General features: G+C 41.9%; 8 protein-coding genes across 8 annotated transcripts; 7 read left to right on the top strand and 1 right to left on the bottom strand.

The window, feature by feature from the left end:
* Window positions 1-272: 272 nt before the first annotated feature.
* On the bottom strand, window positions 273-1,125 carry LOC139758460 (pro-resilin-like). Its single transcript, XM_071679905.1, has 3 exons — window positions 1,088-1,125; window positions 879-971; window positions 273-687 (listed from the first exon to the last, which is right to left on the bottom strand). Exons 1-3 carry the CDS (start codon window positions 1,103-1,105, stop codon window positions 412-414), a joined length of 387 nt encoding a protein of 128 aa, XP_071536006.1. The 5' UTR covers window positions 1,106-1,125; the 3' UTR covers window positions 273-411.
* A 3,955-nt stretch (window positions 1,126-5,080) lies between these two features.
* On the top strand, window positions 5,081-5,907 carry LOC139758464 (pro-resilin-like). Its single transcript, XM_071679907.1, has 3 exons — window positions 5,081-5,133; window positions 5,247-5,339; window positions 5,544-5,907. Exons 1-3 carry the CDS (start codon window positions 5,122-5,124, stop codon window positions 5,817-5,819), a joined length of 381 nt encoding a protein of 126 aa, XP_071536008.1. The 5' UTR covers window positions 5,081-5,121; the 3' UTR covers window positions 5,820-5,907.
* Window positions 5,908-7,951: 2,044 nt separating this feature from the next.
* On the top strand, window positions 7,952-8,780 carry LOC139758599 (pro-resilin-like). The gene is made up of 3 exons (XM_071680118.1): window positions 7,952-8,004; window positions 8,118-8,210; window positions 8,415-8,780. Exons 1-3 carry the CDS (start codon window positions 7,993-7,995, stop codon window positions 8,688-8,690), a joined length of 381 nt encoding a protein of 126 aa, XP_071536219.1. The 5' UTR covers window positions 7,952-7,992; the 3' UTR covers window positions 8,691-8,780.
* Window positions 8,781-10,793: 2,013 nt separating this feature from the next.
* On the top strand, window positions 10,794-11,583 carry LOC139758600 (pro-resilin-like). The gene is made up of 3 exons (XM_071680119.1): window positions 10,794-10,846; window positions 10,960-11,052; window positions 11,257-11,583. Exons 1-3 carry the CDS (start codon window positions 10,835-10,837, stop codon window positions 11,530-11,532), a joined length of 381 nt encoding a protein of 126 aa, XP_071536220.1. The 5' UTR covers window positions 10,794-10,834; the 3' UTR covers window positions 11,533-11,583.
* A 2,614-nt stretch (window positions 11,584-14,197) lies between these two features.
* Window positions 14,198-17,363, top strand: LOC139758536 (uncharacterized). Its single transcript, XM_071680058.1, has 5 exons — window positions 14,198-14,242; window positions 15,090-15,182; window positions 15,410-15,602; window positions 16,931-17,019; window positions 17,304-17,363. Exons 1-5 carry the CDS (start codon window positions 14,198-14,200, stop codon window positions 17,361-17,363), a joined length of 480 nt encoding a protein of 159 aa, XP_071536159.1.
* Window positions 17,364-17,826: 463 nt separating this feature from the next.
* LOC139758601 (pro-resilin-like) lies at window positions 17,827-18,648 on the top strand. The gene is made up of 3 exons (XM_071680120.1): window positions 17,827-17,862; window positions 17,973-18,065; window positions 18,286-18,648. Exons 1-3 carry the CDS (start codon window positions 17,851-17,853, stop codon window positions 18,559-18,561), a joined length of 381 nt encoding a protein of 126 aa, XP_071536221.1. The 5' UTR covers window positions 17,827-17,850; the 3' UTR covers window positions 18,562-18,648.
* Window positions 18,649-20,710: 2,062 nt separating this feature from the next.
* LOC139758602 (pro-resilin-like) lies at window positions 20,711-21,559 on the top strand. The gene is made up of 3 exons (XM_071680121.1): window positions 20,711-20,746; window positions 20,857-20,949; window positions 21,179-21,559. The coding sequence occupies exons 1-3, from the start codon at window positions 20,735-20,737 to the stop codon at window positions 21,434-21,436; spliced, it is 363 nt and encodes a 120-aa protein (XP_071536222.1). The 5' UTR covers window positions 20,711-20,734; the 3' UTR covers window positions 21,437-21,559.
* Window positions 21,560-23,606: 2,047 nt separating this feature from the next.
* On the top strand, window positions 23,607-24,415 carry LOC139758603 (pro-resilin-like). Its single transcript, XM_071680122.1, has 3 exons — window positions 23,607-23,631; window positions 23,742-23,834; window positions 24,055-24,415. Exons 1-3 carry the CDS (start codon window positions 23,620-23,622, stop codon window positions 24,328-24,330), a joined length of 381 nt encoding a protein of 126 aa, XP_071536223.1. The 5' UTR covers window positions 23,607-23,619; the 3' UTR covers window positions 24,331-24,415.
* Window positions 24,416-25,943: the final 1,528 nt, after the last annotated feature.

Genomic DNA, 25,943 nt, shown 5'->3' on the forward strand with positions numbered 1-25,943 from the left:
ATTTAGCAGCAAATGGAGCCATGGATGAGGAAGTGAGTCACAGGGTGAGGGAAGGGGCGAAGGTTCTGGGAGCGATGAAGAATGTGTGGAGGGAGAGAACGTTATCTTGGAGAGCAAAAATGGGTATGTTTGAAGGAATAGGAGAGAGATACTTCCCTCTCTATAACCTATGGAACGGAGGATGTAAAATAGTTCTGGGAATCACCTGGGGTTAAGTCCGTCTTGGTCAAAATTAGTGAAACTTCATTAGCTTTGATAAACTTTATTGAGAATTGGATATATTAATTAGCAAGGTCATAAATAAAATATCTGGACTACTTCAATGCCTTTATTTATATGTTCTAAAGTATTGTGATATTTTCGTAACTTCGTCAATGAAGATGAGATAATGAGATGATTATGTGATTTAAGTTAACCGTATCTGGGTGTTGGCTGGTAGCTGGGTGAAGGCTGGTAGCTGGGTGAAGGCTGGTAGGTAGGATACTGAGCCTCGCCTTCATGTTCAACTTGAGCCACGTAACCGGAGTCGCCGTTGACGTTGTAAGTCACCCTCTGTAGACGACCGTCGGGAAGGAGCACGTAGTAGGAGCCCTGGGTGTCGTATCCGTCCCGAGACTCCTGGTGACCGAAGTCGTTGCCGGAGTTGTCGTCCCTCACGTTCCAGTCGAAGGTGTACTGAGCAGGACCCTGCCAATTGGTCAAATTTTAGAAGACACACCTCACAGCCTTCCAGTCGGATGCCCTCCTATTCACATACGCATCTGCTCTTAATGACGGATTGCGAAGGCGTGAATATCGACGCGTCTGAGCTACAAAGATGAGATAAGGTTGAGACTCAGTGGATTATCGGCTGCGAAAAGAAATGTCTGTCAACTTACTGTAGGGGCAGGAGCGTTGTAGGATGGAACCGGAGGTTGGTAAGGTGGGCCGTCGGCAGCGGCGAAGGCCACAAGGGCTGCGAAAACGTATACCTACAAACCAGGAGAATTGAATGTATCAAACAACAAATTACGTCTCTATTGTCTGGTGCAAAAAAGTTATTATTTCAACACACAAGCAATGAACACATATCATGCCAAGTGTGTACCTTGAAGACCATGTTCATGTTGTAAGAGAAGAGTTGGACTGATAATCCTGGATGTACCTACACCCTTTATATACTGGAGACTCCGCTCCCTGCTTGTGATGGCAAGCACGAGAGTGAAAGCAGAAGAACCCTTGACACGTCTAGGGATGACCACGTAAACTGGTGCACCTCCTTCCCCCCTCCTCCCCCTCCAGGACCCTCCATGATGCGGCACAATTAACCTGAGGAGATATATGACTCTCGTTATGGAAGATAAGGTCAAATTTCGTAAGTCGTTCCATGCGACAACGAGCCAATTAATCTTTACGAAACTTTTTGATATTGAATGTTCGTTACATTTTGTTGCAAAATCATATTCATCTACTATACAATGACTGATAGGTTGAATTTGTTATATCTGTACAGAGAACTCCCAAATACCTCCTTGTATATGGTATCAAATACTCTAAGAAGATGAATGAAGATCTCATGAATAAGAACATTTACTTCTGCATGTCATGCCCATGGTTCTCCCAAACCAAAATTGTTTCTCACCGCTGTTGGATAAACCTAATTACGAAGCTTTTACCTTCCGTCCCATGTTGATGGCACAGCTGTTGTTTCTAGCTTTTTTCCATTCCATCACGCTCTGTCTTGCCAGCCAGGGGGGAAAGGCAGCGTCCGTGACAGCTACGTGGCTCTGGGAATCTAAGGTAATGGGAACATTGTGAGAGGCTGGATGGTTCCTCGTCCTGTGTGAAACGATGATAAGTCAACTGTAGGATGAACAGTGCTTCCCCTACGCTTTTCATGCCTCTCACAACAACCACTTATCAGTCATAGCCATCTCAGACAAGCCACAAGACCTTCAAATTACCACTCGTGGACAATAGTCTGCCTGACACCACCGTACACAAGTGTGTTTACACGTCTTGTTTTCCGTAGCCTTCAGGCACCAGCGGTCGGTGATGAAAGCCGTATGTGGGTTCCTCAGTTGCATGACGCTGGTGTTGAGTGGACGCTCTGGGAACACTGACACACCACACTAAGTGTAGGTTGTTGAGGAATCACAGATGGCTCACCGCAAATCAAAACATTTCTTTTAAAGACCGTCAAGCATATCATATATACATATATACAAATTATGTAGAGAGAGAGAGAGAGAGAGAGAGAGAGAGAGAGAGAGAGAGAGAGAGAGAGAGAGAGAGAGAGAGAGAGAGAGAGAGAGAGAGAGGGGGGGGGGGGGGGAGGGAGAGTGAGAGAGAGAGATTACATATTGAGATATTTCTTCTGTACTTATATTTACATAGAAGATGAATTGTTAGAACTTATGAAGAAGAGAAATCTAAATATTCTTGGACGGGCAGACACCAAACTGAGATAAAGACATTCGTAGAAATCTGAGAAATTATTGTGTTCTGGTGTGAAAAGGAGTCGAGGAAGGATTTACATAGTTGTGATGTATCAATAATAGCAAGAAACATGACGATAATAAATAAAGGAGTCATGAGGATTACATGCCAGTCCTAGAGAGAAAGAATTCACATTTCCCACATTCTTGATTGGTCTTTGCACCTCAACAGGGTCTCACATCACACGTTTGAGAGCACCTGTATGGGAAATCGGATCACGAAGTTGGAATACTTCTTGATAATAAAAAAAAAATGATAATGTCTTAACAATTTTGCAAAATTCATTCCAAGTTTAGAGGCTGAAAATGAATTCTTTCAAAGTTTCATAAAGTACCATCGTTCAACAGAGTGTACAGACATTAGAATCTAGAGAAAGTTACAAAGATGCTGAAAAGTGATTCTAACAAGACCAGATACTGTGGAGGCAAAGGTCGTGGGAGGTGCCAGAAAACGACATAAACCTTGGTGGACAGAGGAGATCAAGATGGCAGGTGAAACACGCTACGAAAAACCCACAAGACGACTCAGATGAGGAATTGTCTAATATAACTGGCTCTCAAAGAGTTCCTGTTCGTCTAGCAGGAAGGGACAGTTGCATGGGGACTTTAAGGAATGGAAAGGCAACTTGTATAGATAATATACCTTTCGTACTTTTCAAAACGGCGAATGTAGATGAGAAATTCCAACTACTGAGGGCTTTAAATAGAATATAGAATGAGGAAAAGATTTCAAGTGACTGTAGCGAACACAAGACGTGCCCAATATATAAAAAGGGCAAGACAGGGAAATAGGGGGACTCAGAATGATTTCTTTGATACGCTAGGATTGTAATAGAACAACACTAAGGAGAATGACAACAAGTTTTTAAAGAAAAAAACGAACGCTAGACATGATTTTTAAGTTGTATCTACTACCGCTGACATGCAGAAAACTTATGCTGTACTGAAATGCTAATCATGGAAGCATACAGAATAAATGGCCAGTTACTAAAAGCAATAAAAAGTACTTATATTACCTGGAAAATTAAAGTAAGATCCACCTTTTCAATATGAAAAATGTTTGATGTAACTGGTGGAGTGCATCTAGGTAGTGCAGACAACAGAGTAGTGATGGGTGTGGATCTTGATGGGTGTGGATCTTGATGGTGGTGGATCTTGATGGATGTGAATCTTGATGGGTGTGGATCTTGATGGATGTGAATCTTGATGGGTGTGGATCTTGGTGGATGTGAATCTTGATGGGTGTGGATCTAGATGGGTTTGGATCTCAGTTCCACTAGTGTTGGTTACAGCCACTGGCAAGGATAAGGGTGACAAACTGTACTGAGGTTTGCAAATTGTTTAATCAGTGAAGAGTATAATGGCTAGTGGAAGTGGAAGAAATCAAAATGTAGTGAAATGGTTGGTAGAGAATAGCAACTGGAAAGGAATATGAACCACAAGGAGTCGTCAAGCCCTTGTAGGAAATGAAATTCTCGAAGGAGACTTAGAGTGTTGAGAACAATAAATGAGATGTTTGACTGAGAAACGCTGGTGTTTTACTTGAACTAAAGTCATACACTGTGTGACTATGGGAAGTGCGGAGGAATTAGCATATGAGTGATGCATGTGTTCTAGATGTGGATGGAGACAAGACAGATATTGTAGGCAGAAAGAGGAGGTGCAGGAAGACTACACAGGTGAAACTGAGAGAGTACTTGTGCAGGCGGCAGGACCTTAAGAATGGATCAAGTTACGGGAATATTGCTTACGGAAAGGAACAGGAAAATATGCGGTTATGTACTAGGGACGACCAATTTAGGTCAACCCATGCATGATGATGGATGACAATCCAAACGTTCATTTACGTCTTATGTACTTCAACAAGAATCAAAGCACATCGCAAAAGATGCAACCCTGGAACCACGCACCTGCAAGGGAAATACATGAAAAGGAGAGCCAGTAGGAAACCTGAGGGTCCAAGAGATTGTCTGCAGAAGAACACAGAAATACTATCCTATTTTTCTCGTCTATAGTGAGAAAGGCAGAAGAGTAAAACAGAGAACTCTTCAAAAATCACAGCAGATCACTTTCTAAAGGATATATTTCCTTTATATTTCTACTAAGGATATTCAAGGCCTCATAAATTTAGAATTTTACTCTACTAAGCTGACAGAGCATAGCAGAAACAACCCTTTGAATTTTGCAGGAAATGAGCCTGGGTTGCAAAGTATACAATCAAGGCGCCTTAAACTACTCAGCTTTCAAGATTCCTAACGCAAAATATTGGAAATCATGGCACCGTTTTATTCTCGAACAATGTTTTGATTTTCCCGCAATGACTGGTGTAAAGGTGCATTAGACTTGACGTTGGAAGATACGATACTGTCGAAGTGGAGTTTGAACACTTGGCCTTTTAGTAGAACGGTTTAAGGAAACTATGCTCATCACGTCTCGGTAATCGTCCCGCTTCTTCAGGCTCATAGTGAGGCGCTTGAGTGGTGGAACAACTGGTATGGTCAACCACCGTCTGTGTCAAGGGCTCCTGTGCTTTCCCTTTCAAAACTCTTGACATTGTAGCAAGCAATGCGGGCGGAGCCTCCAGTATATAAACCGAGCGGATGCATCCAAGAACATCAGTCTAGCTCTTCTCCCGCAACTGAACATGGCTTTTAAGGTAAATACTCAGAGTATTGATCATATCATGTGTGCTATAAGATACAACATGTTCTGTTGAATAACAGAGATGATATCAGATTGTTTCATGTACTACAATACTGTGGTCTGTAGGTTTACGTCCTGGTAGCCCTTGTCGCCGCCGTCGCTGCCGACGGCCCTACATACCGCCCTCCAGTTCCCTCCTACAACGCTCCTGCTCCTCCTGTAAGTTCTTAGGGATTTGTATTCAACTGACGGTATTGCAAAATATTTTCTTTTTAATTTCGTTTGCGACAGTGCCTACTTTTTGATAGTATCTTTCTGGTTCACACAGAATAATAGTCACTTCATCACATATATTTACAGAATAAAGATATCAAACTCCAAGATTGTGAGATGTGATTCACAGAACGTTACTTTGATCTACAGGGACCTGCCCAGTACACCTTCGAATGGAACGTGAAGGACGACAACTCCGGCAACGACTTCGGTCACCAGGAGGCTCGGGACGGATACGACACCCAGGGCTCCTACTACGTGCTCCTTCCCGACGGTCGTCTACAGAGGGTGACTTACAACGTCAACGGCGACTCCGGTTACGTGGCTCAAGTTGAATATGAAGGCGAGGCTCAGTATCCTACCTACCAGCCTTCACCCAGCTACCAGCCTGCCCCCAGCTACCAGCCAACTCCCAGATACGGTTAACTTGATTCGGGATGGAAAATAGAATCTGATTCAATTCATATCTTTTTTAAACAATTTGATACTTTACTGTAAATAAAGAAAAGATTCCAGACATAGTTCATTTTCTTTTATTATTAGAACTTCATTACGTTGGTTGTAAGCTTTTAAGAACGACTAAAGATGGATCCTCCACCACAAACTTTCAGGACTGCGACAGACACTTATTAGCAATAGATACAATGAAAATTCTCAGCTCCATCATTCATGAGGACACTAGTACACAACTGTACTTCCACAACCATATATCGTCTACCCACAAAGCTGATGAAAGTATACTTCGTAAGGTAATTAGAGAGAGCGTCTTAAATGTCAGCAATGACTCTTTTAATTAAGCTGATATTCAGAGATAAGAACGCTGACATCAGCAGTCTCATTAGGAAAGACATGGCACAGGACTTCAGCCCACTCAACAAAACCAATGTGATCTCCAAATATCCATGTCTAGATGAATATTGTAGGGATCATATGAAGTACACTGAGCTTATCACAACTTCTCTGCATAGGGAACTAACAATGCACCAAAGAGAAGGTGCCCATGAGCAATATATGTTCTAGCAGGAATATAGCCAGAGACACCCTGACAAACAACACCAAAATCGTAAATTCCAGTCATGAATATCAGAACCATATTACTGAAACGCTCTTGATATGAAGATTATCGTTTCGTCTGATTATCCAGATGAACTTTTGCATTACTGCCAGACATCTGTTCCCATTCAAGGATAGATAGGGAGCGCTGGACCATTCCCTAAGTTTTGCTATTTATGCATACCTCCACCACAACAAAAGACCCATTCTTCCTTTGACTCATTATTCAAACACCGGAAAAAAAACACTTTTAGACATTGTAGAAGACCGAAAGGTGAAATCTTTTCACCTGCAATTCTATCGGTTTATTCTATAATGTTTCCAAGGTGAATGCACATACAAGAGAATTTTCAATCTCCAAGATATGAATGAGGCGAAAAAAAAAAATACTGACCAAAAACCTAGGATGTTCATTTTGTTCGCTATGCTCTGGTCTCTAAGAAAAAATATATATCATCTTTTTTGATTGAATAACACTAACACCCTTTTATGCGATTCTTATAGTTTCAACGTTGTGCAAAAATCAGTAGCAGAAAAGGGATGGACTCCTTTCGGCTCAAAAGTTATCCCATGAAATGGTACCCTTTTTCATCCATTAACGATTATACAACCTCTCCGAAGGTAGCCTTTCTACCAGGGATAGGGATTAGTGGACGTCATACAGTGCCAAAGCTCAGTGCAAAAGATATCATGCCAGGAATCAATGCACAGCAGACACTGCTAGATTACAGTAGACGGCAAACCATCCTATGGATCAGAGGATGGTAGATCGTACCAGAGATCAGTGGAGACCAAACTGTGCCAGGGTCAGCAAACGGTGAACCATGCCAGGGGGTCAGTGGGTGGCAGACCCTAACAGAGATCAGTGGGAGTCAAATATGCTTATCAGCAGGGGTACATAGGAATGTATATTATTTGTCTAGTTTACAGGGATACAGACAGCACAGTTAGGAAGAAGGCAGTTCAAGATCATAGCAGAATACTTTCTTAAAGGTATAAAGTTCTCTCTTTACACTACCATAGTGTGAATTCACGTTCTGATCAGTCTATAAAATATATTGAGCAAATAGATCTCTATAGAAAAAGCCCATGCAATTTTGCAAGAGTCAACAGCAAGCCAACAACATTCTCAACGCAAAATATCAGAAATCATGGCACCGTTTTACTCTCGAACAATGTCTTAACTGTTATCCTCTCGAGTACATTATTACCATGAGAAAACCCACAATGGCTCTGGTGTAAACAGGCTTGACGTCAGAAGATACGATATTGTCAAAGTAGAGGTGAACTCTTGGTCTTTTAGTGAAACGGTTTAAGGAATCAGAACTCGTCACGTCTTGGTAATCGTCTCGCATTTTGAGTCTCAGAGGAAGCGTCTGAATGATGAAACGACTGGTATGGTCACTACCACCTGTGTCAAGGGCTCCTGTGCTTTCCCTTTCAAAGCGTTCAACATTGTAGCAAGCAAAGTGGGCGGAACCTCCAGTATATAAACCGAGCGGATGCATTCAAGAACATCAGTCTAGCTCTTCTCCTACAGCTGAACATGGCTTTTAAGGTAAATACTCAGAGTATTGATCATATCATGTGTGCTATAAGATACAACATTTTCTGTTGAATAACAGAGATGATATCAGATTGTTTCATGTACTACAATACTGTGGTCTGTAGGTTTACGTCCTGGTAGCCCTTGCCGCCGCCGTCGCTGCCGACGGCCCTACATACCGCCCTCCAGTTCCCTCCTACAACGCTCCTGCTCCTCCTGTAAGTTCTTAGGGATTTGTATTCAACTGCCGGTATCGCAAAATATTTTCTTTTTAATTTCGTTTGCGACAGTGCCTACTTTTTGATAGTATCTTTCTGGTTCACGCAGAATAATAGTCACTTCTTCACATATATTTACAGAATAAAGATATCAAACTCCAAGATTGTGAGATGTGATTCACAGAATGTTACTTTGATCTACAGGGACCTGCCCAGTACACCTTCGAATGGAACGTGAAAGACGACAACTCCGGCAACGACTTCGGTCACCAGGAGGCTCGGGACGGATACGACACCCAGGGATCCTACTACGCGCTCCTTCCCGACGGTCGTCTACAGAGGGTGACTTACAACGTCAACGGCGACTCCGGTTACGTGGCTCAAGTTGAATATGAAGGCGAGGCTCAGTATCCTACCTACCAGCCTTCACCCAGCTACCAGCCTTCACCCAGCTACCAGCCAACTCCCAGATACGGTTAACTTGATTCGGGATGGAAAATAGAATCTGATTCAATTCATATCTTTTTTAAACAATTTGATACTTTACTGTAAATAAAGAAAAGATTCCAGACATAATTCATTTTCTTTTATTATTAGAACTTCATTACGTTGGTTGTAAGCTTTTAAGAACGACTAAAGATGGATCCTCCACCACAAACTTTCAGGACTGCGACAGACACTTATTAGCAATAGATACAATGAAAATTCTCAGCTCCATCATTCATGAGGACACTAGTACACAACTGTACTTCCACAACCATATATCGTCTACCCACAAAGCTGATGAAAGTATACTTCGTTAGGTAATTAGAGAGAGCGTCTTAAATGTCAGCAATGACTCTTTTAATTAAGCTGATATTCAGAGATAATAACGCTGACATCAGCAGTCTCATTAGGAAAGACATGGCCCAGGACTTCAGCCCACTCAACAAAACCAATGTGATCTCCAAATATCCATGTCTAGATGAATATTGTAGGGATCATATGAAGTACACTGAGCTTATCACAACTTCTCTGCATAGGGAACTAACAATGCACCAAAGAGAAGGTGCCCATGAGCAATATATGTTCTAGCAGGAATATAGCCAGAGACACCCTGACAAACAACACCAAAATCGTAAATTCCAGTCATGAATATCAGAACCATATTACTGAAACGCTCTTGATATGAAGATTATCGTTTCGTCTGATTATCCAGATGAACTTTTGCGTTACTGCCAGACATCTGTTCCCGTTCAAGGATAGATAGGAAGCGCTGGACCATTCCCTAAGTTTTGCTATTTATGCATACCTCCACCACAACAAAAGACCCATTCTTCCTTTGACTCATTATTCAAACACCGGAAAAAAACACTTTTAGACATTGTAGAAAACCGAAAGGTGAAACCTTTTCACCTGCAATTCTATCGGTTCATTCTCATAATGTTTCCAAAGTGAATGAACATACAAGAGAATTTACAATCTCCAAGATATGAATGAGGCGAAAAAAAATACTGAGCAAAAATCTAGGATGTTCATTTTGTTAGCTATGCTCTGGTCTCTAAGAAAAAATATATATTATCTTTTTGATTGAATAACACTAACACCCTTTTATGCGATTCTTATAGTTTCAACGTTGTGCAAAATTCAACAGCAGAGAAGGGGTGGACTCCTTTTGATTCAGAAGTTGTCCATTAACGATGATACAACCTCTCCGAAGGTAGCCTTTCTACCATGGATAGGGGTTAGTGGACGTCATACAGTGCCAAAGCTCAGTGCAAAAGATATCGTGCCAGGAATCAATGCACAGCAGACACTGCTAGATTACAGTAGACGGCAAACCATCCTATGGATCAGAGGATGGTAGATCGTACCAGAGATCAGTGGAAACCAAACTGTGCCAGGGTCAGCAAACGGTAAACCATGCCAGGGGGTCAGTGGGTGGCAAACCCTAACAGAGATCAGTGGGAGTCAAATATGCTTATCAGCAGGGGTACATAGGAATGTATATTATTTGTCTAGTTTACAGGGATACAGACAGCACAGTTAGGAAGAAGGCAGTTCAAGATCATAGCAGAATACTTTCTTAAGGGTATAAAGTTCTCTCTTTACACTACCATAGTGTGAATTCACGTTCTGATCAGTCTATAAACTATATTGAGCAAATAGATCTCTATAGAAAAAGTCCATTCAATTTTGCAAGAGTCAACAGCAAGCCAACAACATTCTCAACGCAAAATATCAGAAATCATGGCACCGTTTTACTCTCGAACAATGTCTTAACTGTTATCCTCTCGAGTACATTATTACCATGTGAAAACCCACAATGGCTCTGGTGTAAACAGGCTTGACGTCAGAAGATACGATATTGTCAAAGTAGAGGTGAACTCTTGGTCTTTTAGTGAAACGGTTTAAGGAATCAGAACTCGTCACGTCTTGGTAATCGTCTCGCATTTTGAGTCTCAGAGGAAGCGTCTGAATGATGAAACGACTGGTATGGTCACTACCACCTGTGTCAAGGGCTCCTGTGCTTTCCCTTTCAAAGCGTTCAACATTGTAGCAAGCAAAGTGGGCGGAACCTCCAGTATATAAACCGAGCGGATGCATTCAAGAACATCAGTCTAGCTCTTCTCCTACAGCTGAACATGGCTTTTAAGGTAAATACTCAGAGTATTGATCATATCATGTGTGCTGTAAGATACAACATATTGTGTTGAATAACAGAGATGATATCAGATTGTTTCATGTACTACAATACTGTGGTCTGTAGGTTTACGTCCTGGTAGCCCTTGTCGCCGCCGTCGCTGCCGACGGCCCTACATACCGCCCTCCAGTTCCCTCCTACAACGCTCCCGCTCCTCCTGTAAGTTCTTTGGGATTTGTATTCAACTGACGATATCGCAAAATATTTTCTTTTTAATTTCTTTTATGACATTTCCTATTTTTTGATAGTATTTTTCTGGTTCACACAGAATTATAGTCACTTCTTCACATATATTTACTGAATAAAGATATCAAACTCCAAGATTGTGAGATGCGATTTACAGAAAATTACTTTGATCTACAGGGACCTGCCCAGTACACCTTCGAATGGAACGTGAAGGACGACAACTCCGGCAACGACTTCGGTCACCAGGAGGCTCGGGACGGATACGACACCCAGGGCTCCTACTACGTGCTCCTTCCCGACGGTCGTCTGCAAAGGGTGACTTACAACGTCAACGGCGACTCCGGTTACGTGGCTCAAGTTGAACATGAAGGCGAGGCTCAGTATACTACCTACCAGCCTTCACCCAGCTACCAGCCTACACCCAGCTACCAGCCTACACCCAGATACGGTTAACTTGATTCGGGATGGAAAATAGAATCTGATTCAATTCATGTCTTTTCTAAAACAATTTGATACTTTACTGTAAATAAAGAAAAGATTCCAGACATAATTCATTTTCTTTTATTATTAGAACTTCATTACATTGGTTGTAGGCTTTTAAGAACGACTAAAGATGGATCCTCCACCACAAACTTTCAGGACTGCGACAGACACTTATTAGCAATAGATACACCGAAAATACTCGGCTACATCATTCATGAGGACACTATTACACAGCTGTACTTCCACAACCATATATCGTCTACCCATACAGCTGATGAAAATTATACTTAGGTAATTAGAGCGTCTTAAATGTCAGCAATGACTCTTTTAATTAAGCTGATATTCAGAGATAAGGCATATGATAGAGTTGATAGGGATGCTCTGTGGAAGGTATTAAGAATATATGGTGTGGGAGGCAAGTTGTTAGAAGTAGTGAAAAGTTTTTATCGAGGATGTAAGGCATGTGTACGTGTAGGAAGAGAGGAAAGTGATTGGTTCTCAGTGAATGTAGGTTTGCGGCAGGGGTGTGTGATGTCTCCATGGTTGTTTAATTTGTTTATGGATGGGGTTGTTAGGGAGGTGAATGCAAGAGTTTTGGAAAGAGGGGCAAGTATGAAGTCTGTTGGGGATGAGAGAGCTTGGGAAGTGAGTCAGTTGTTGTTCGCTGATGATACAGCGCTGGTGGCTGATTCATGTGAGAAACTGCAGAAGCTGGTGACTGAGTTTGGTAAAGTGTGTGAAAGAAGAAAGTTAAGAGTAAATGTGAATAAGAGCAAGGTTATTAGGTACAGTAGGGTTGAGGGTCAAGTCAATTGGGAGGTGAGTTTGAATGGAGAAAAACTGGAGGAAGTGAAGTGTTTTAGATATCTGGGAGTGGATCTGGCAGCGGATGGAACCATGGAAGCGGAAGTGGATCATAGGATGGGGGAGGGGGCGAAAATTCTGGGAGCCTTGAAGAATGTGTGGAAGTCGAGAACATTATCTCGGAAAGCAAAAATGGGTATGTTTGAAGGAATAGTGGTTCCAACAATGTTGTATGGTTGCGAGGCGTGGGCTATGGATAGAGTTGTGCGCAGGAGGATGGATGTGCTGGAAATGAGATGTTTAAGGACAATGTGTGGTGTGAGGTGGTTTGATCGAGTAAGTAACGTAAGGGTAAGAGAGATGTGTGGAAATAAAAAGAGCGTGGTTGAGAGAGCAGAAGAGGGTGTTTTGAAATGGTTTGGGCACATGGAGAGAATGAGTGAGGAAAGATTGACCAAGAGGATATATGTGTCGGAGGTGGAGGGAACAAGGAGAAGAGGGAGACCAAATTGGAGGTGAAAAGATGGAGTGAAAAAGATTTTGTGTGATCGGGGCCTGAACATGCAGGAGGGTGAAAGGAGGGCAAGGAATAGAGTGAATTGGAGCGATGTGGTATACCGGGGTTGACGTGCTGTCAGTGGATTGAATAAGGGCATGTGAAGCGTCTGGGGTAATCCATGGAAAGCTGTGTAGGTGTGTATATTTGCGTGTGTGGACGTATGTATATACATGTGTATGGGGGTGGGTTGGGCCATTTCTTTCGTCTGTTTCCTTGCGCTACCTCGCAAACGCGGGAGACAGCGACAAAGCAAAAAAAAAAAAAAAAAAAAAAGAACACTGACATCAGCAGTCTCATTAGGAAAGACATTGCCCAGGACTTCAGCCCACTCAACAAAACCAATGTGATCTCCAAATATCCATGTCTAGATGAATATTGTAGGGATCATATGAAGTACACTGAGCTTATCACAACTTCTCTGCATAGGGAACTAACAATGCACCAAAGAGAAGGTGCCCATGAGCAATATATGTTCTAGCAGGAATATAGCCAGAGACACCCTGACATACAACACCAAAATCGTAAATTCCAGTCATGAATATCAGAACCATATTACTGAAAACTTTCTTGATATGAAGATCATCGTTTCGTCTGATTATCCAGATGAACTTTTGCGTTACTGCCAGACATCTGTTCCCGTTCAAGGATAGATAGGGAGCGCTGGACCATTCCCTATTTTTTGCTATTTATGCATACCTCCACCACAACAAAAGACCCAATCTTCCTTTGACTCATTATTCAAACACCGGAAAAAAAACACTTTTAGACATTGTAGAAAACCGAAAGGTGAAACCTTTTCACCTGCAATTCTATTGGTCGATTCTCATAATGTTTTCAAAGTGAATGAACATACAAGAGAATTTTCAATCTCCAAGATATGAATGAGGCGAAAAAAAAATACTGACCAAAAATACAGGATGTTCAATTTGTTAGCTATGCTCTGGTCTCTAAGAAAAAATATATATCATCTTTTTTGATTGAATAACACTAACACCCTTTTATGCGATTCTTATAGTTTCAACGTTGTGCAAAAATCAGTAGCAGAGAAGGGGTGGACTCCTTTCGGTTCAAAAGTTATCCTATGAAATGGTACCCTTTTTCATCCATTAACGATGATACAACCTCTCCGAAGGTAGCCTTTCTACCAGGGATAGGGATTAGTGGACGTCATACAGTGCCAAAGCTCAGTGAAAAAGATATCGTGCCAGGAATCAATGCACAACAGACACTACTAGATTACAGTAGACGGCAAACCATCCTATGGATCAGAGGATGGTAGATCGTACCAGAGATCAGTCGAGACCAAACTGTGCCAGGGTCAGTGAACAGTAGACTGTGCCAGGGGGTCAGTGGATGACAGACCCTAACAGAGATCAGTGGGAGCCAAACATGCTTATCTACAGGGGTACATAGCAATGTATTTTATTTGTCTGGTCTACAGGGATACAGACAGCACAGTTAGGAAGAAGGCAGTTCAAGATCATAGCAGAATACTTTCTTAAGGGTATAAAGTTCTTTCTTTACAATACCATAGTGCGAATTCACGTTCTATTGAGGAAATATATCTATATAGAAAAAGCCCATACAATTTTGCAAGAGTCAACAGCAAGCCAACAACATTCTCAACGCAAGATATCAGAAATCATGGCACCGTTTTACTCTCGAACAATGTCTTAACTGTTACCCTCTCGAGTACATTATTACCATGAGAAAACCCACAATGGCTCTGGTGTAAACAGGCTTGACGTCAGAAGATACGATATTGTCAAAGTAGAGGTGAACTCTTGGTCTTTTAGTGAGACGGTTTAAGGAATCAGAACTCGTCACGTCTTGGTAATCGTCTCGCATTTTGAGTCTCAGAGGAAGCGTCTGAATGATGAAACGACTGGTATGGTCACTACCACCTGTGTCAAGGGCTCCTGTGCTTTCCCTTTCAAAGCGTTCAACATTGTAGCAAGCAAAGTGGGCGGAACCTCCAGTATATAAACCGAGCGGATGCATTCAAGAACATCAGTCTAGCTCTTCTCCTACAGCTGAACATGGCTTTTAAGGTAAATACTCAGAGTATTGATCATATCATGTGTGCTATAAGATACAACATGTTCTGTTGAATAACAGAGATTATATCAGATATTTTCATGTACTGCAATACCGTGGTTTGCAGATTTACGTCCTGGTAGCCCTTGTTGCCGCCGTCGCTGCCGACGGCCCTACTTACCGCCCTCCAGGTCCCTCCTACAACGCTCCATCTCCTCCTGTAAGTTTTATAGATTTGCATCCAGCTGACCGTATCATAAGAAATTTTTTTTTTTCATTGTCTTTTTTAACAGTTTCTAATTTTCTATATCTTCCTAGTTCACACAAAATAATAGTCTTTAATTCACATGTATTTACTATATAAAAAGCAAGTATATCAGTAAATGCAATAGACTCACACTCCAAGATTTTGAGATATATTTCACAGAAAGTTACTTTGATCTGCAGGGACCTGCCCGGTACACCTTCGACTGGAACGTGAAGGACGACAACTCCGGCAACGACTTTGGTCACCAGGAGTCTCGGGATGGATACGACACCCAGGGATCCTACTACGTGATGCTTCCCGACGGTCGTCTGCAGAGGGTGACTTACAACGTCAACGGCGACTCCGGTTACGTGGCTCAAGTTGAACATGAAGGCAAGGCTCAGTATCCTGCCTACCACCCTTCACCCAGCTACCAGCCAACACCTAGATATGGTTAACTTGATTCCAGATGGATAATAGAATCGGATTTAATTGATGACGTTTTTTCTCTAAGAATGTAATATGCTATTGTAAATAAATAGATTCTCCAGATATATTTTTTCTTATCTTATTATAAGAACTTAAGTTGCTTGTCAGCTTTTAAGAACTACTCAGAATGGATCCTCGTCCAGGAATTTTGAAGACTGCGACAGACACTGCTTACCAATAGATACACCAAAAACTCTAATCTCCAACATTCATGAAGACACTATTACAAAACATAACTTCCACAACCAAATGTCGTCTACCTACAAACCTGATCGTCACAAATGTCAACACTGACTTACTTAGTTAAGCTGATGATAACACTTACATCAGCAGTCTCATTAATAAAGACATGACCCAGGACTTCATCCTGCTCAACAAAACCAATGTGAACTCCAAATATCCATATCCAGATGAATATTGTAGGCATCACATTGATTATATTGAAGTCATTACAACTTCTCTGTCTGAGAGACTAGCAATGCAACGAACAGAATGTTCCCATAACATCATATGTTCCAGCAGCACTCAAAACATGTGATCAGAAACAACCTAATAAGGATCACCAAAATTGTAACATCCAGTCATGAATCCCAGAAACCTATTACTGAATCTCTCTCGATATGAAGATTTTCGTCCCCCCGCCCAATTATCCACATGAACTTTTGCATTACAGCCAGCCATCTGCTCCCAGTCAAGAATAGATATGGCGCGCTAGAACTACTCCGTCAGCCCAATCAAATGATGCCATTCCCATAGGTATTGCTATTTATGCATCCATCCAGCACAACAAATGACTCGATCTTCCTTTGCCTCATTATTCAACCACCGTAAAGAGAACACCTCTAGACCTTGTAGACGATCGGAAGGAGACATCGTTTCGCCTGAAGATGAATCAAGATCCGAAATATTGTGCTACAAGTGTATCTATTCATTGTTATGATCTTTTGAAACTGCGTGAACATAAAAATGAATTTTCAGTATCCATGGCACTGATGGCAGAAATGAAAGAAGTACTTAGCCAAAAACTATCCTGTTCATTTTCGTTAGAAATGCTTTAGTCTCTGAAACAAAACATATGTCATCATTTTTAACTGAATATCCCCGAGACACTTTTACACAACTCTTATACCTCCAACGTTTTCCTGGATCAGTTGCAGGAAAGGGATGAACTCCTTTCGAGAGAAAACTTCTACTATGTAATGGTACTTTTTCATACATTGAACATAATTCAGCCTCGCAGAATGTGGCCTTCCGCTCGGGGCCAGGGTTCAGTAAATGGCACACTGTGCCAGAGGACAGCGAATGGCACAGCGTACCAGTGGTAAGTGGATGGCAAATCATGCCAAGGGTTAATGTAAGGCAAACCGGGATAAGGCTCATTGGACAAGAGATCTTGCCAGGGGTCATTGAACGGTAGATCATGTCATGAAACAGTAGAAGACAGTCACACCCAGGGATCATTGCATGGCAGATCCTACCAGTGATACGTGAAGTGCAGAATGTGCCAGGGTCAAGGGACAGTAGACCCTGACAGAGATCAGTGGGCGTCAAACATGATTAACTGCTTGGGTACATACCACAGTTTTCTATTTGACTGGTCTACAGGGATACAGGCAACATAGTAAGGAAGAAGATAGTTCAAGATCAAAGCAGATCATTTCTTAAAGGGTGTAAATTCCTCCTTTATACTATCCAAGCGCCATAAACAACTCAGCTTTCAAGATTAACAACACAAAACATTAGAAATCATGGCACAGTTTTACTCTCGAGAAATGTCTTAACTGTTATCCTCTAGGAGTACATTATAACCGTGAGAAAACCTACAATGACTCTGGTGTAAAGGGGAATTAGACTTGATGCCAGAAGATGCGATATTGTCATAGTAGAGGTGAACTCTTGGTCTTTTAGTAGAACGATTTAAGAAAACAGTGCTGTTCACATCTTGGTATTCGTCACGCCTCTCGAGTCTCACCGGGAGGCATCTGAGCGGTGGAAAGACTGGGATGGTCACCACCTGCTGTGTTAAGGGCTCCTGTGCTTTCCCTCTCAAATCTCTTGACATTGTAGCGAGCAAGGTGGGCGGAGCCTCCAGTATATAAACCGAGCGGATGCATCCAAAAACATCAATCTAGCTCTTTTCCTGCAGCTGAACATGGCTTTCAAGGTAAATTCTTAGAGTATTGTTATTTTCCTGTGTGCAGTAGGATACATGTTGCGTTGAATGACAAAGGATATATCAGATTGTTTCATGTACTGCAATACTGTGGTTTGCAGATTTACGTCCTAGTAGCCCTTGTCGCCGCCGTCGCTGCCGACGGCCCTACTTACCACCCACCAGGTCCCTCATACAATGCTCCCGCCCCTCCAGTAAGTTCTTAGATTTGTATCCCGTTGACCATGTAAAATCTTTTCTTATTTTCTTTTGTGACAGTTCCTACTTCTTTATAGTATTTTCCTCTCTCGCACAAATTAATAGTCATTTCTTCAGTATATTCATGAAATATATAACAAATACATCATTAGATACAATACACTCAGACTCCAAAATTGTGAGATGTGTCTCACAGAACGTTACTTTGATCGACAGGGACCTGCCCGGTACACCTTCGACTGGAACGTGAAGGACGACAACTCCGGCAACGACTTCGGTCACCAGGAGTCTCGGGACGGATACGACACCCAGGGCTCCTACTACGTGATGCTTCCCGACGGTCGTCTGCAGAGGGTGACTTACGACGTCAACGGCGACTCCGGTTACGTGGCTCAAGTTGAACATGAGGGCGAGGCTCAGTATCCTGCCTACCACCCTTCACCCAGCTACCACCCTTCACCCAGCTACCAGCTAAAACCTAGATATGGTTAACTTGATTCCAGATGGATAACAGAATTGGATTTGATTGATGACATTTTTTCTCTAAGAATGTAATATGCTATTGTAAATAAATAGATTCTCCAGATATATTTTTTCTTTTGTTATTATTAGAACTTAAGTTGTTGCTTGTTAGCTTTTAAGAACTACCCAGAATGGATCCTCCTCCATGAATTTTGAAGACTACGACAGGCACTGCTTACCAATAGATACACCAAAAACTCTAATCTCCAACATTCATGGAGACACTATTACAAAACAAAACTTCCACAACCAAATGTCGTCTACCTACAAACCTGATCGTCACAGATGTCAACACTGACTCTCTTAGTTAAGCTGATGATAAGAACATTGACGTCAGCAGTCTCATTAGTAAAGACATGACCCAGGACTTCATCCTACTCAACAAAACCAATGTGAACTCCAAATATCCATATCCAGATGAATATTGTAGGCATCACATTGATTATATTGAAGTCATTACAACTTCTGTGTCTAAGAGACTAGCAATGCAACGATGAGAAGATGCCCATAACATCATATGTTCCAGCAGCACTCAAGATATGTGATCAGAAACAACCTAATAAAGAGCACCAAAATTGTAACTTTAAGTCATGAATCCCAGAAACCTATTACTGAATCTCTCTTGATATGAAGATTTTCGTCCCGCCTAATTATCCACATGAACTTTTGCATTACAGCCAGCCATCTGCTCCCATTCAAGAATAGATAGGGCGCTCTGGAACTACTCCGTCAGGCCAATCAAATGATGCCATTCCCATAGGTATTGCTATTTATGCATCCATCCAGCACAACAAATGACTCGATCTTCCTTTGTCTCAATATTCAACCACCGTAAAGAGAACACCTCTAGACCTTGTAGACAATCGGAAGGAGACATCATTTAGCGTAAAGATGAATCAAGATAACGACATATTGTACTGCAAGTCCATCTATTCATTGTTATGATCTTTTGAAACTGCATGAACGTATAAGTATCTATGGCACAGATGGAAGAAATGAAAGAAGTACTTAGAAAAAAAATAACCTGTTCATTTTCGTTAGAAATGCTTTAGTCTCTGAAACAAAACATGTCATCATTTTAAACAGAATATCCCCAAGACACTTTTACACAACTCTTATACCTCCAACGTTTTCCTGAATCAGTAGCAGGAAAGGGATGGACTCCTTTCGAGTGAAAAGTTCTGCCATATAATGGTACTCTTTTTCATACATAAAACATAATTCAACCTCGCTGAACGTGCCCCTCCACTCGGGGCCAGGGATCAGTAAATGGCACACTGTGCCAGAGGACAGTGAATGGCACAGCGTACCAGTGGTCAGTGGATAGCAAATCGTGCCAAGGGTCTATGTAAGGCAAACCGGGATAAGGCTCAGTGGACAAGAGATCTTGCCAGGGGTCAGTGGACGGTAGATTATGTAATGAACCAGTAGAAGACAGTCACACCCAGGGGTCATTGGATGGCAGATCCTACCAGTGATACGTGAAGTGCAGACTGTGCCAGGGTCAAGGGACAGTAGACCCTGACAGAGATCAGTGGGCGTCAAACATGATTATCTGCTTGGGCACATACCACAGTATTCTATTTGTCTGGTCTACAGGGATACAGGCAGCACAGTTAGGAAAAAGACAGTTCAAGATCAAAGCAGATCATTTCTTAGAGGGTGTAAATTCCTCCCTTATACAATCCAAGCGCCATAAACAACTCAGCTTTCAAGATTCCCAACACAAAACATTAGAAATCATGGCACCGTTTTACTCTCGAGAAATGTCTTAACTGTTATCCTCTCGGAGTACATTATAACCGTGAGAAAACTCACAATGACTCTGGTGTAAAGAAGAATTAAACTTGACGCCAAAAGATACGTTGTCATAGTAGAGTTGAACTCTTGGTCTTTTAATAGAACGATTTAAGGAAACAGTGCTGTCCACATCTTGGTAATCGTCACGCCTCTCGAGTCCTACCGGGAGGCACCTGAGCGGTGGAAAGACTGGGATGGTCACCACCTGCTATGTTAAGGGCTCCTGTGCTTTCCCTTTCAAATCTCTTGACATTGTAGCGAGCAAGGCGGGCGGAGCCTCCAGTATATAAACCGAGCGGATGCATCCAAGAACATCAATCTAGCTCTTTTCCCGCAGCTGAACATGGCTTTCAAGGTAAATTCTTAGAGTATTGTTATTTTCCTGTGTGCAGTAAGATACATGTTATGTTGAATGACAAAGGATATATCAGATATTTTCATGTATTACAATACTGTGGTTTGCAGATTTACGTCCTGGTAGCCCTTGTCGCCGCCGTCGCTGCCGAAGGCCCTACTTACCGTCCTCCAGGTCCTTCCTACAACGCTATCGCCCCTCCTGTAAGTTTTTAGAGATATGCATCCAGTTGACCATATTGTAAAATCTTGTCCTTTTTATCTTCTTTTGTGACAGTTCCCACTTTTTGATAGTATTTTCCTCGTTCACACAAAATAATAGTCACTTCTTCAGTATATTTATCAACTATGCAACAAATACATCAATAAATACAGTACACTCAGACTTCAGAATTGTGAGATGTGTTTCAAAGAACGTTACTTTGATCGACAGGGACCTGCCCGGTACACCTTCGACTGGAACGTGAAGGACGACAACTCCGGCAATGACTTTGGTCACCAGGAGTCTCGGGACGGATACGACACCCAGGGATCCTACTACGTGATGCTTCCCGACGGTCGTCTGCAGAGGGTGACTTACAACGTCAACGGCGACTCCGGTTACGTGGCTCAAGTTGAACATGAAGGCAAGGCTCAGTATCCTGCCTACCACCCTTCACCCACCTACCAGCCAACACCTAGATATGGTTAACTTGATTCCAGATGGATAATAGAATCGGATTTAATTGATGACGTTTTTTCTCTAAGAATGTAATATGCTATTGTAAATAAATAGATTCTCCAGATATATTTTTTCTTATCTTATTATAAGAACTTAAGTTGCTTGTCAGCTTTTAAGAACTACTCAGAATGGATCCTCGTCCAGGAATTTTGAAGACTGCGACAGACACTGCTTACCAATAGATACACCAAAAACTCTAATCTCCAACATTCATGAAGACACTATTACAAAACATAACTTCCACAACCAAATGTCGTCTACCTACAAACCTGATCGTCACAAATGTCAACACTGACTTACTTAGTTAAGCTGATGATAACACTTACATCAGCAGTCACATTAATAAAGACATGACCCAGGACTTCATCCTACTCAACAAAACCAATGTGAACTCCAAATATCCATATCCAGATGAATATTGTAGGCATCACATTGATTATATTGAAGTCATTACAACTTCTCTGTCTGAGAGACTAGCAATGCAACGAACAGAATGTTCCCATAACATCATATGTTCCAGCAGCACTCAAAACATGTGATCAGAAACAACCTAATAAAGATCACCAAAATTGTAACATCCAGTCATGAATCCCAGAAACCTATTACTGAATCTCTCTCGATATGAAGATTTTCGTCCCCCCGCCCAATTATCCACATGAACTTTTGCATTACAGCCAGCCATCTGCTCCCAGTCAAGAATAGATATGGCGCGCTAGAACTACTCCGTCAGCCCAATCAAATGAATCCATTTCCATAGGTATTGCTATTTATGCATCCATCCAGCACAACAAATGACTCGATCTTCCTTTGCCTCATTATTCAACCACCGTAAAGAGAACACCTCTAGACCTTGTAGACGATCGGAAGGAGACATCGTTTCGCCTGAAGATAAATCAAGATCCGAAATATTGTGCTACAAGTGTATCTATTCATTGTTATGATCTTTTGAAACTGCGTGAACGTAAAAGTGAATTTTCAGTATCCATGGCACTGATGGCAGAAATGAAAGAAGTACTTAGCCAAAAACTAACCTGTTCATTTTCGTTAGAAATGCTTTAGTCTCTGAAACAAAACATATGTCATCATTTTTAACTGAATATCCCCGAGACACTTTTACACAACTCTTATACTTCCAACGTTTTCCTGGATCAGTTGCAGGAAAGGGATGAACTCCTTTCGAGAGAAAACTTCTACTATGTAATGGTACTTTTTCATACATTGAACATAATTCAGCCTGGCAGAATGTGGCCTTCCGCTCGGGGCCAGGGATCAGTAAATGGCACACTGTGCCAGAGGACAGCGAATGGCATAGCGTACCAGTGGTAAGTGGATGGCAAATCATGCCAAGGGTTAATGTAAGGCAAACCGGGATAAGGCTCATTGGACAAGAGATCTTGCCAGGGGTCATTGAACGGTAGATCATGTCATGAAACAGTAGAAGACAGTCACACCAAGGGATCATTGCATGGCAGATCCTACCAGTGATACGTGAAGTGCAGAATGTGCCAGGGTTAAGGGACAGTAGACCCTGACAGAGATCAGTGGGCGTCAAACATGATTAACTGCTTGGGTACATACCACAGTTTTCTATTTGACTGGTCTACAGGGATACAGGCAACATAGTAAGGAAGAAGATAGTTCAAGATCAAAGCAGATCATTTCTTAAAGGGTGTAAATTCCTCCTTTATACTATCCAAGCGCCATAAACAACTCAGCTTTCAAGATTAACAACACAAAACATTAGAAATCATGGCACAGTTTTACTCTCGAGAAATGTCTTAACTGTTATCCTCTAGGAGTACATTATAACCGTGAGAAAACCTACAATGACTCTGGTGTAAAGAGGAATTAGACTTGATGCCAGAAGATGCGATATTGTCATAGTAGAGGTGAACTCTTGGTCTTTTAGTAGAACGATTTAAGAAAACAGTGCTGTTCACATCTTGGTATTCGTCACGCCTCTCGAGTCTTACCGGGAGGCATCGGAGCGGTGGAAAGGCTGGGATGGTCACCAACTGCTGTGTTAAGGGCTCCTGTGCTTTCCCTCTCAAATCTCTTGACATTGTAGCGAGCAAGGTGGGCGGAGCCTCCAGTATATAAACCGAGCGGATGCATCCAAAAACATCAATCTAGCTCTTTTCCCGCAGCTGAACATGGCTTTCAAGGTAAATTCTTAGAGTATTGTTATTTTCCTGTGTGCAGTAGGATACATGTTGCGTTGAATGACAAAGGATATATCAGATTGTTTCATGTACTGCAATACTGTGGTTTGCAGATTTACGTCCTGGTAGCCCTTGTCGCCGCCGTCGCTGCCGACGGCCCTACTTACCGCCCACCAGGTCCCTCCTACAACGCTCCCGCCCCTCCAGTAAGTTCTTAAATTTGTATCCCGTTGACTATGTAAAATCTTTTCTTATTTTCTTTTGTGACAGTTCCTACTTCTTTATAGTATTTTCCTCGTCTCGCACAAATAATAGTCACTTTCTTCAGTATATTCATGAAATATGCAACAAATACATCATTAGATACAGTACACTCAGACTCAGAATTGTGAGATGTGTCTCACAGAACGTTACTTTGATCGACAGGGACCTGCCCGGTACACCTTCGACTGGAACGTGAAGGACGACAACTCCGGCAACGACTTCGGTCACCAGGAGTCTCGGGACGGATACGACACCCTGGGCTCCTACTACGTGATGCTTCCCGACGGTCGTCTGCAGAGGGTGACTTACGACGTCAACGGCGACTCCGGTTACGTGGCTCAAGTTGAACATGAGGGCGAGGCTCAGTATCCTGCCTACCACCCTTCACCCAGCTACCACCCTTCACCCAGCTACCAGCTAAAACCTAGATATGGTTAACTTGATTCCAGATGGATAATAGAATCGGATTTGATTGATGACGTTTTTTCTCTAAGAATGTAATATGCTATTGTAAATAAATAGATTCTCCAGATATATTTTTTCTTTTCGTTATTATAAGAACTTAAGTTGTTGCTTGTTAGCTTTTAAGAACTACCTAGAATGGATCCTCCTCCATGAATTTTGAAGACTACGACAGGCACTGCTTACCAATAGATACACCAAAAACTCTAATCTCCAACATTCATGAAGACACTATTACAAAACAAAACTTCCACAACCAAATGTCGTCTACCTACAAACCTGATCGTCACAGATGTCAACACTGACTCTCTTAGTTAAGCTGATGATAAGAACATTGACGTCAGCAGTCTCATTAGTAAAGACATGACCCAGGACTTCATCCTACTCAACAAAACCAATGTGAACTCCAAATATCCATATCCAGATGAATATTGTAGGCATCACATTGATTATATTGAAGTCATTACAACTTCTGTGTCTAAGAGACTAGCAATGCAACGATGAGAAGATGCCCATAACATCATATGTTCCAGCAGCACTCAAGATATGTGATCAGAAACAACCTAATAAAGAGCACCAAAATTGTAACTTTAAGTCATGAATCCCAGAAACCTATTACTGAATCTCCCTGATATGAAGATTTTCGTCCCGCCTAATTATCCACATGAACTTTTGCATTACAGCCAGCCATCTGCTCCCAGTCAAGAATAGATAGGGCGCGCTGGAACGTCAGGCCAAGCAAATGATGCTATTCCCATAGGTACTGCTATTTATGCATCCATCCAGTACAACAAAAGGCTCGATCTTCCTTTGTCTCATTATTCAACCACCGTAAAGAGAACACCTCTAGACCTTGTACACGATCGGAAGGAGACATCGTTTCGCCTGAAGATGAATCAAGATCTGAAATATTGTACTACAAGTCCATCTATTCATTGTTATGATCTTTTAAAACTCCATGAACGTAAAAATAAATTTTCAGTATCCATGGCACTGATGGAATAAACAAAAGAAGTACTGAGCCAAAAACTAAGCTGTTCATTTTTGTTAGAAATGCTTTAGTCTCTGAAACAAAACATATGTCATCATTTTTAACTGAATATCCCCAAGACACTTTTACACAACTCTTATACCTCCAACGTTTTCCTGAATCATTTGCAGAAAAGAGATGGACTCCTTTCGAGTGAAAAGTTCTGCCATGTAATGGTACTCTTTTTCATACATTAAACATGATTCAACCTCGCTTAACTTGGCTTTCTTTCGGGTAAAGGAATCAGTAAATGACACACTGTGCCAGAGGTCAGTGAATGGCACAGCGTACCAGTGGACAGTGGATGGCAAATCGTGCCAAGGGTTAATGTAAGGCAAACCGGGATAAGGCTCAGTGGACAAGAGATCTTGCCAGGGGTCAGTGGACGGTAGATCATGTCATGAACCAGTAGACAATAGTCACACATTGGGATCATTGTATGGCAGATCCTACCAGTGATACGTGAAGTGCAGACTGTGCCAGGATCAAGGGACAGTAGACCCTGACAGAGATCAGTGGGCGTCAAACATGATTATCTGCTTGGGCACATACCATAGTA

The sequence above is a fragment of the Panulirus ornatus genome, chromosome 30 (genome assembly GCF_036320965.1).
Source record: "Panulirus ornatus isolate Po-2019 chromosome 30, ASM3632096v1, whole genome shotgun sequence".
Lineage (NCBI taxonomy): Eukaryota > Metazoa > Arthropoda > Malacostraca > Decapoda > Palinuridae > Panulirus > Panulirus ornatus.

Bases quoted from the DNA above. Each gene is read 5' to 3' on its own strand.
- LOC139758536 (XM_071680058.1), top strand. From the start codon at position 14,198: ATGGTAGATCGTACCAGAGATCAGTCGAGACCAAACTGTGCCAGG. The intron at 15,183-15,409 runs GTAAGTTTTATA...TTTGATCTGCAG, and splicing joins ACAACGCTCCATCTCCTCCT to GGACCTGCCCGGTACACCTT. The intron at 17,020-17,303 runs GTAAGTGGATGG...ACTGGTCTACAG, and splicing joins AATGGCACAGCGTACCAGTG to GGATACAGGCAACATAGTAA.
- LOC139758600 (XM_071680119.1), top strand. The intron at 11,053-11,256 runs GTAAGTTCTTTG...TTTGATCTACAG, and splicing joins ACAACGCTCCCGCTCCTCCT to GGACCTGCCCAGTACACCTT.
- LOC139758599 (XM_071680118.1), top strand. The intron at 8,211-8,414 runs GTAAGTTCTTAG...TTTGATCTACAG, and splicing joins ACAACGCTCCTGCTCCTCCT to GGACCTGCCCAGTACACCTT.
- LOC139758603 (XM_071680122.1), top strand. The intron at 23,835-24,054 runs GTAAGTTCTTAA...TTTGATCGACAG, and splicing joins ACAACGCTCCCGCCCCTCCA to GGACCTGCCCGGTACACCTT.
- LOC139758464 (XM_071679907.1), top strand. The intron at 5,340-5,543 runs GTAAGTTCTTAG...TTTGATCTACAG, and splicing joins ACAACGCTCCTGCTCCTCCT to GGACCTGCCCAGTACACCTT.
- LOC139758460 (XM_071679905.1), bottom strand. The intron at 688-878 runs GTAAGTTGACAG...ACCAATTGGCAG, and splicing joins ACAACGCTCCTGCCCCTACA to GGTCCTGCTCAGTACACCTT.
- LOC139758602 (XM_071680121.1), top strand. The intron at 20,950-21,178 runs GTAAGTTTTTAG...TTTGATCGACAG, and splicing joins ACAACGCTATCGCCCCTCCT to GGACCTGCCCGGTACACCTT.
- LOC139758601 (XM_071680120.1), top strand. The intron at 18,066-18,285 runs GTAAGTTCTTAG...TTTGATCGACAG, and splicing joins ACAATGCTCCCGCCCCTCCA to GGACCTGCCCGGTACACCTT.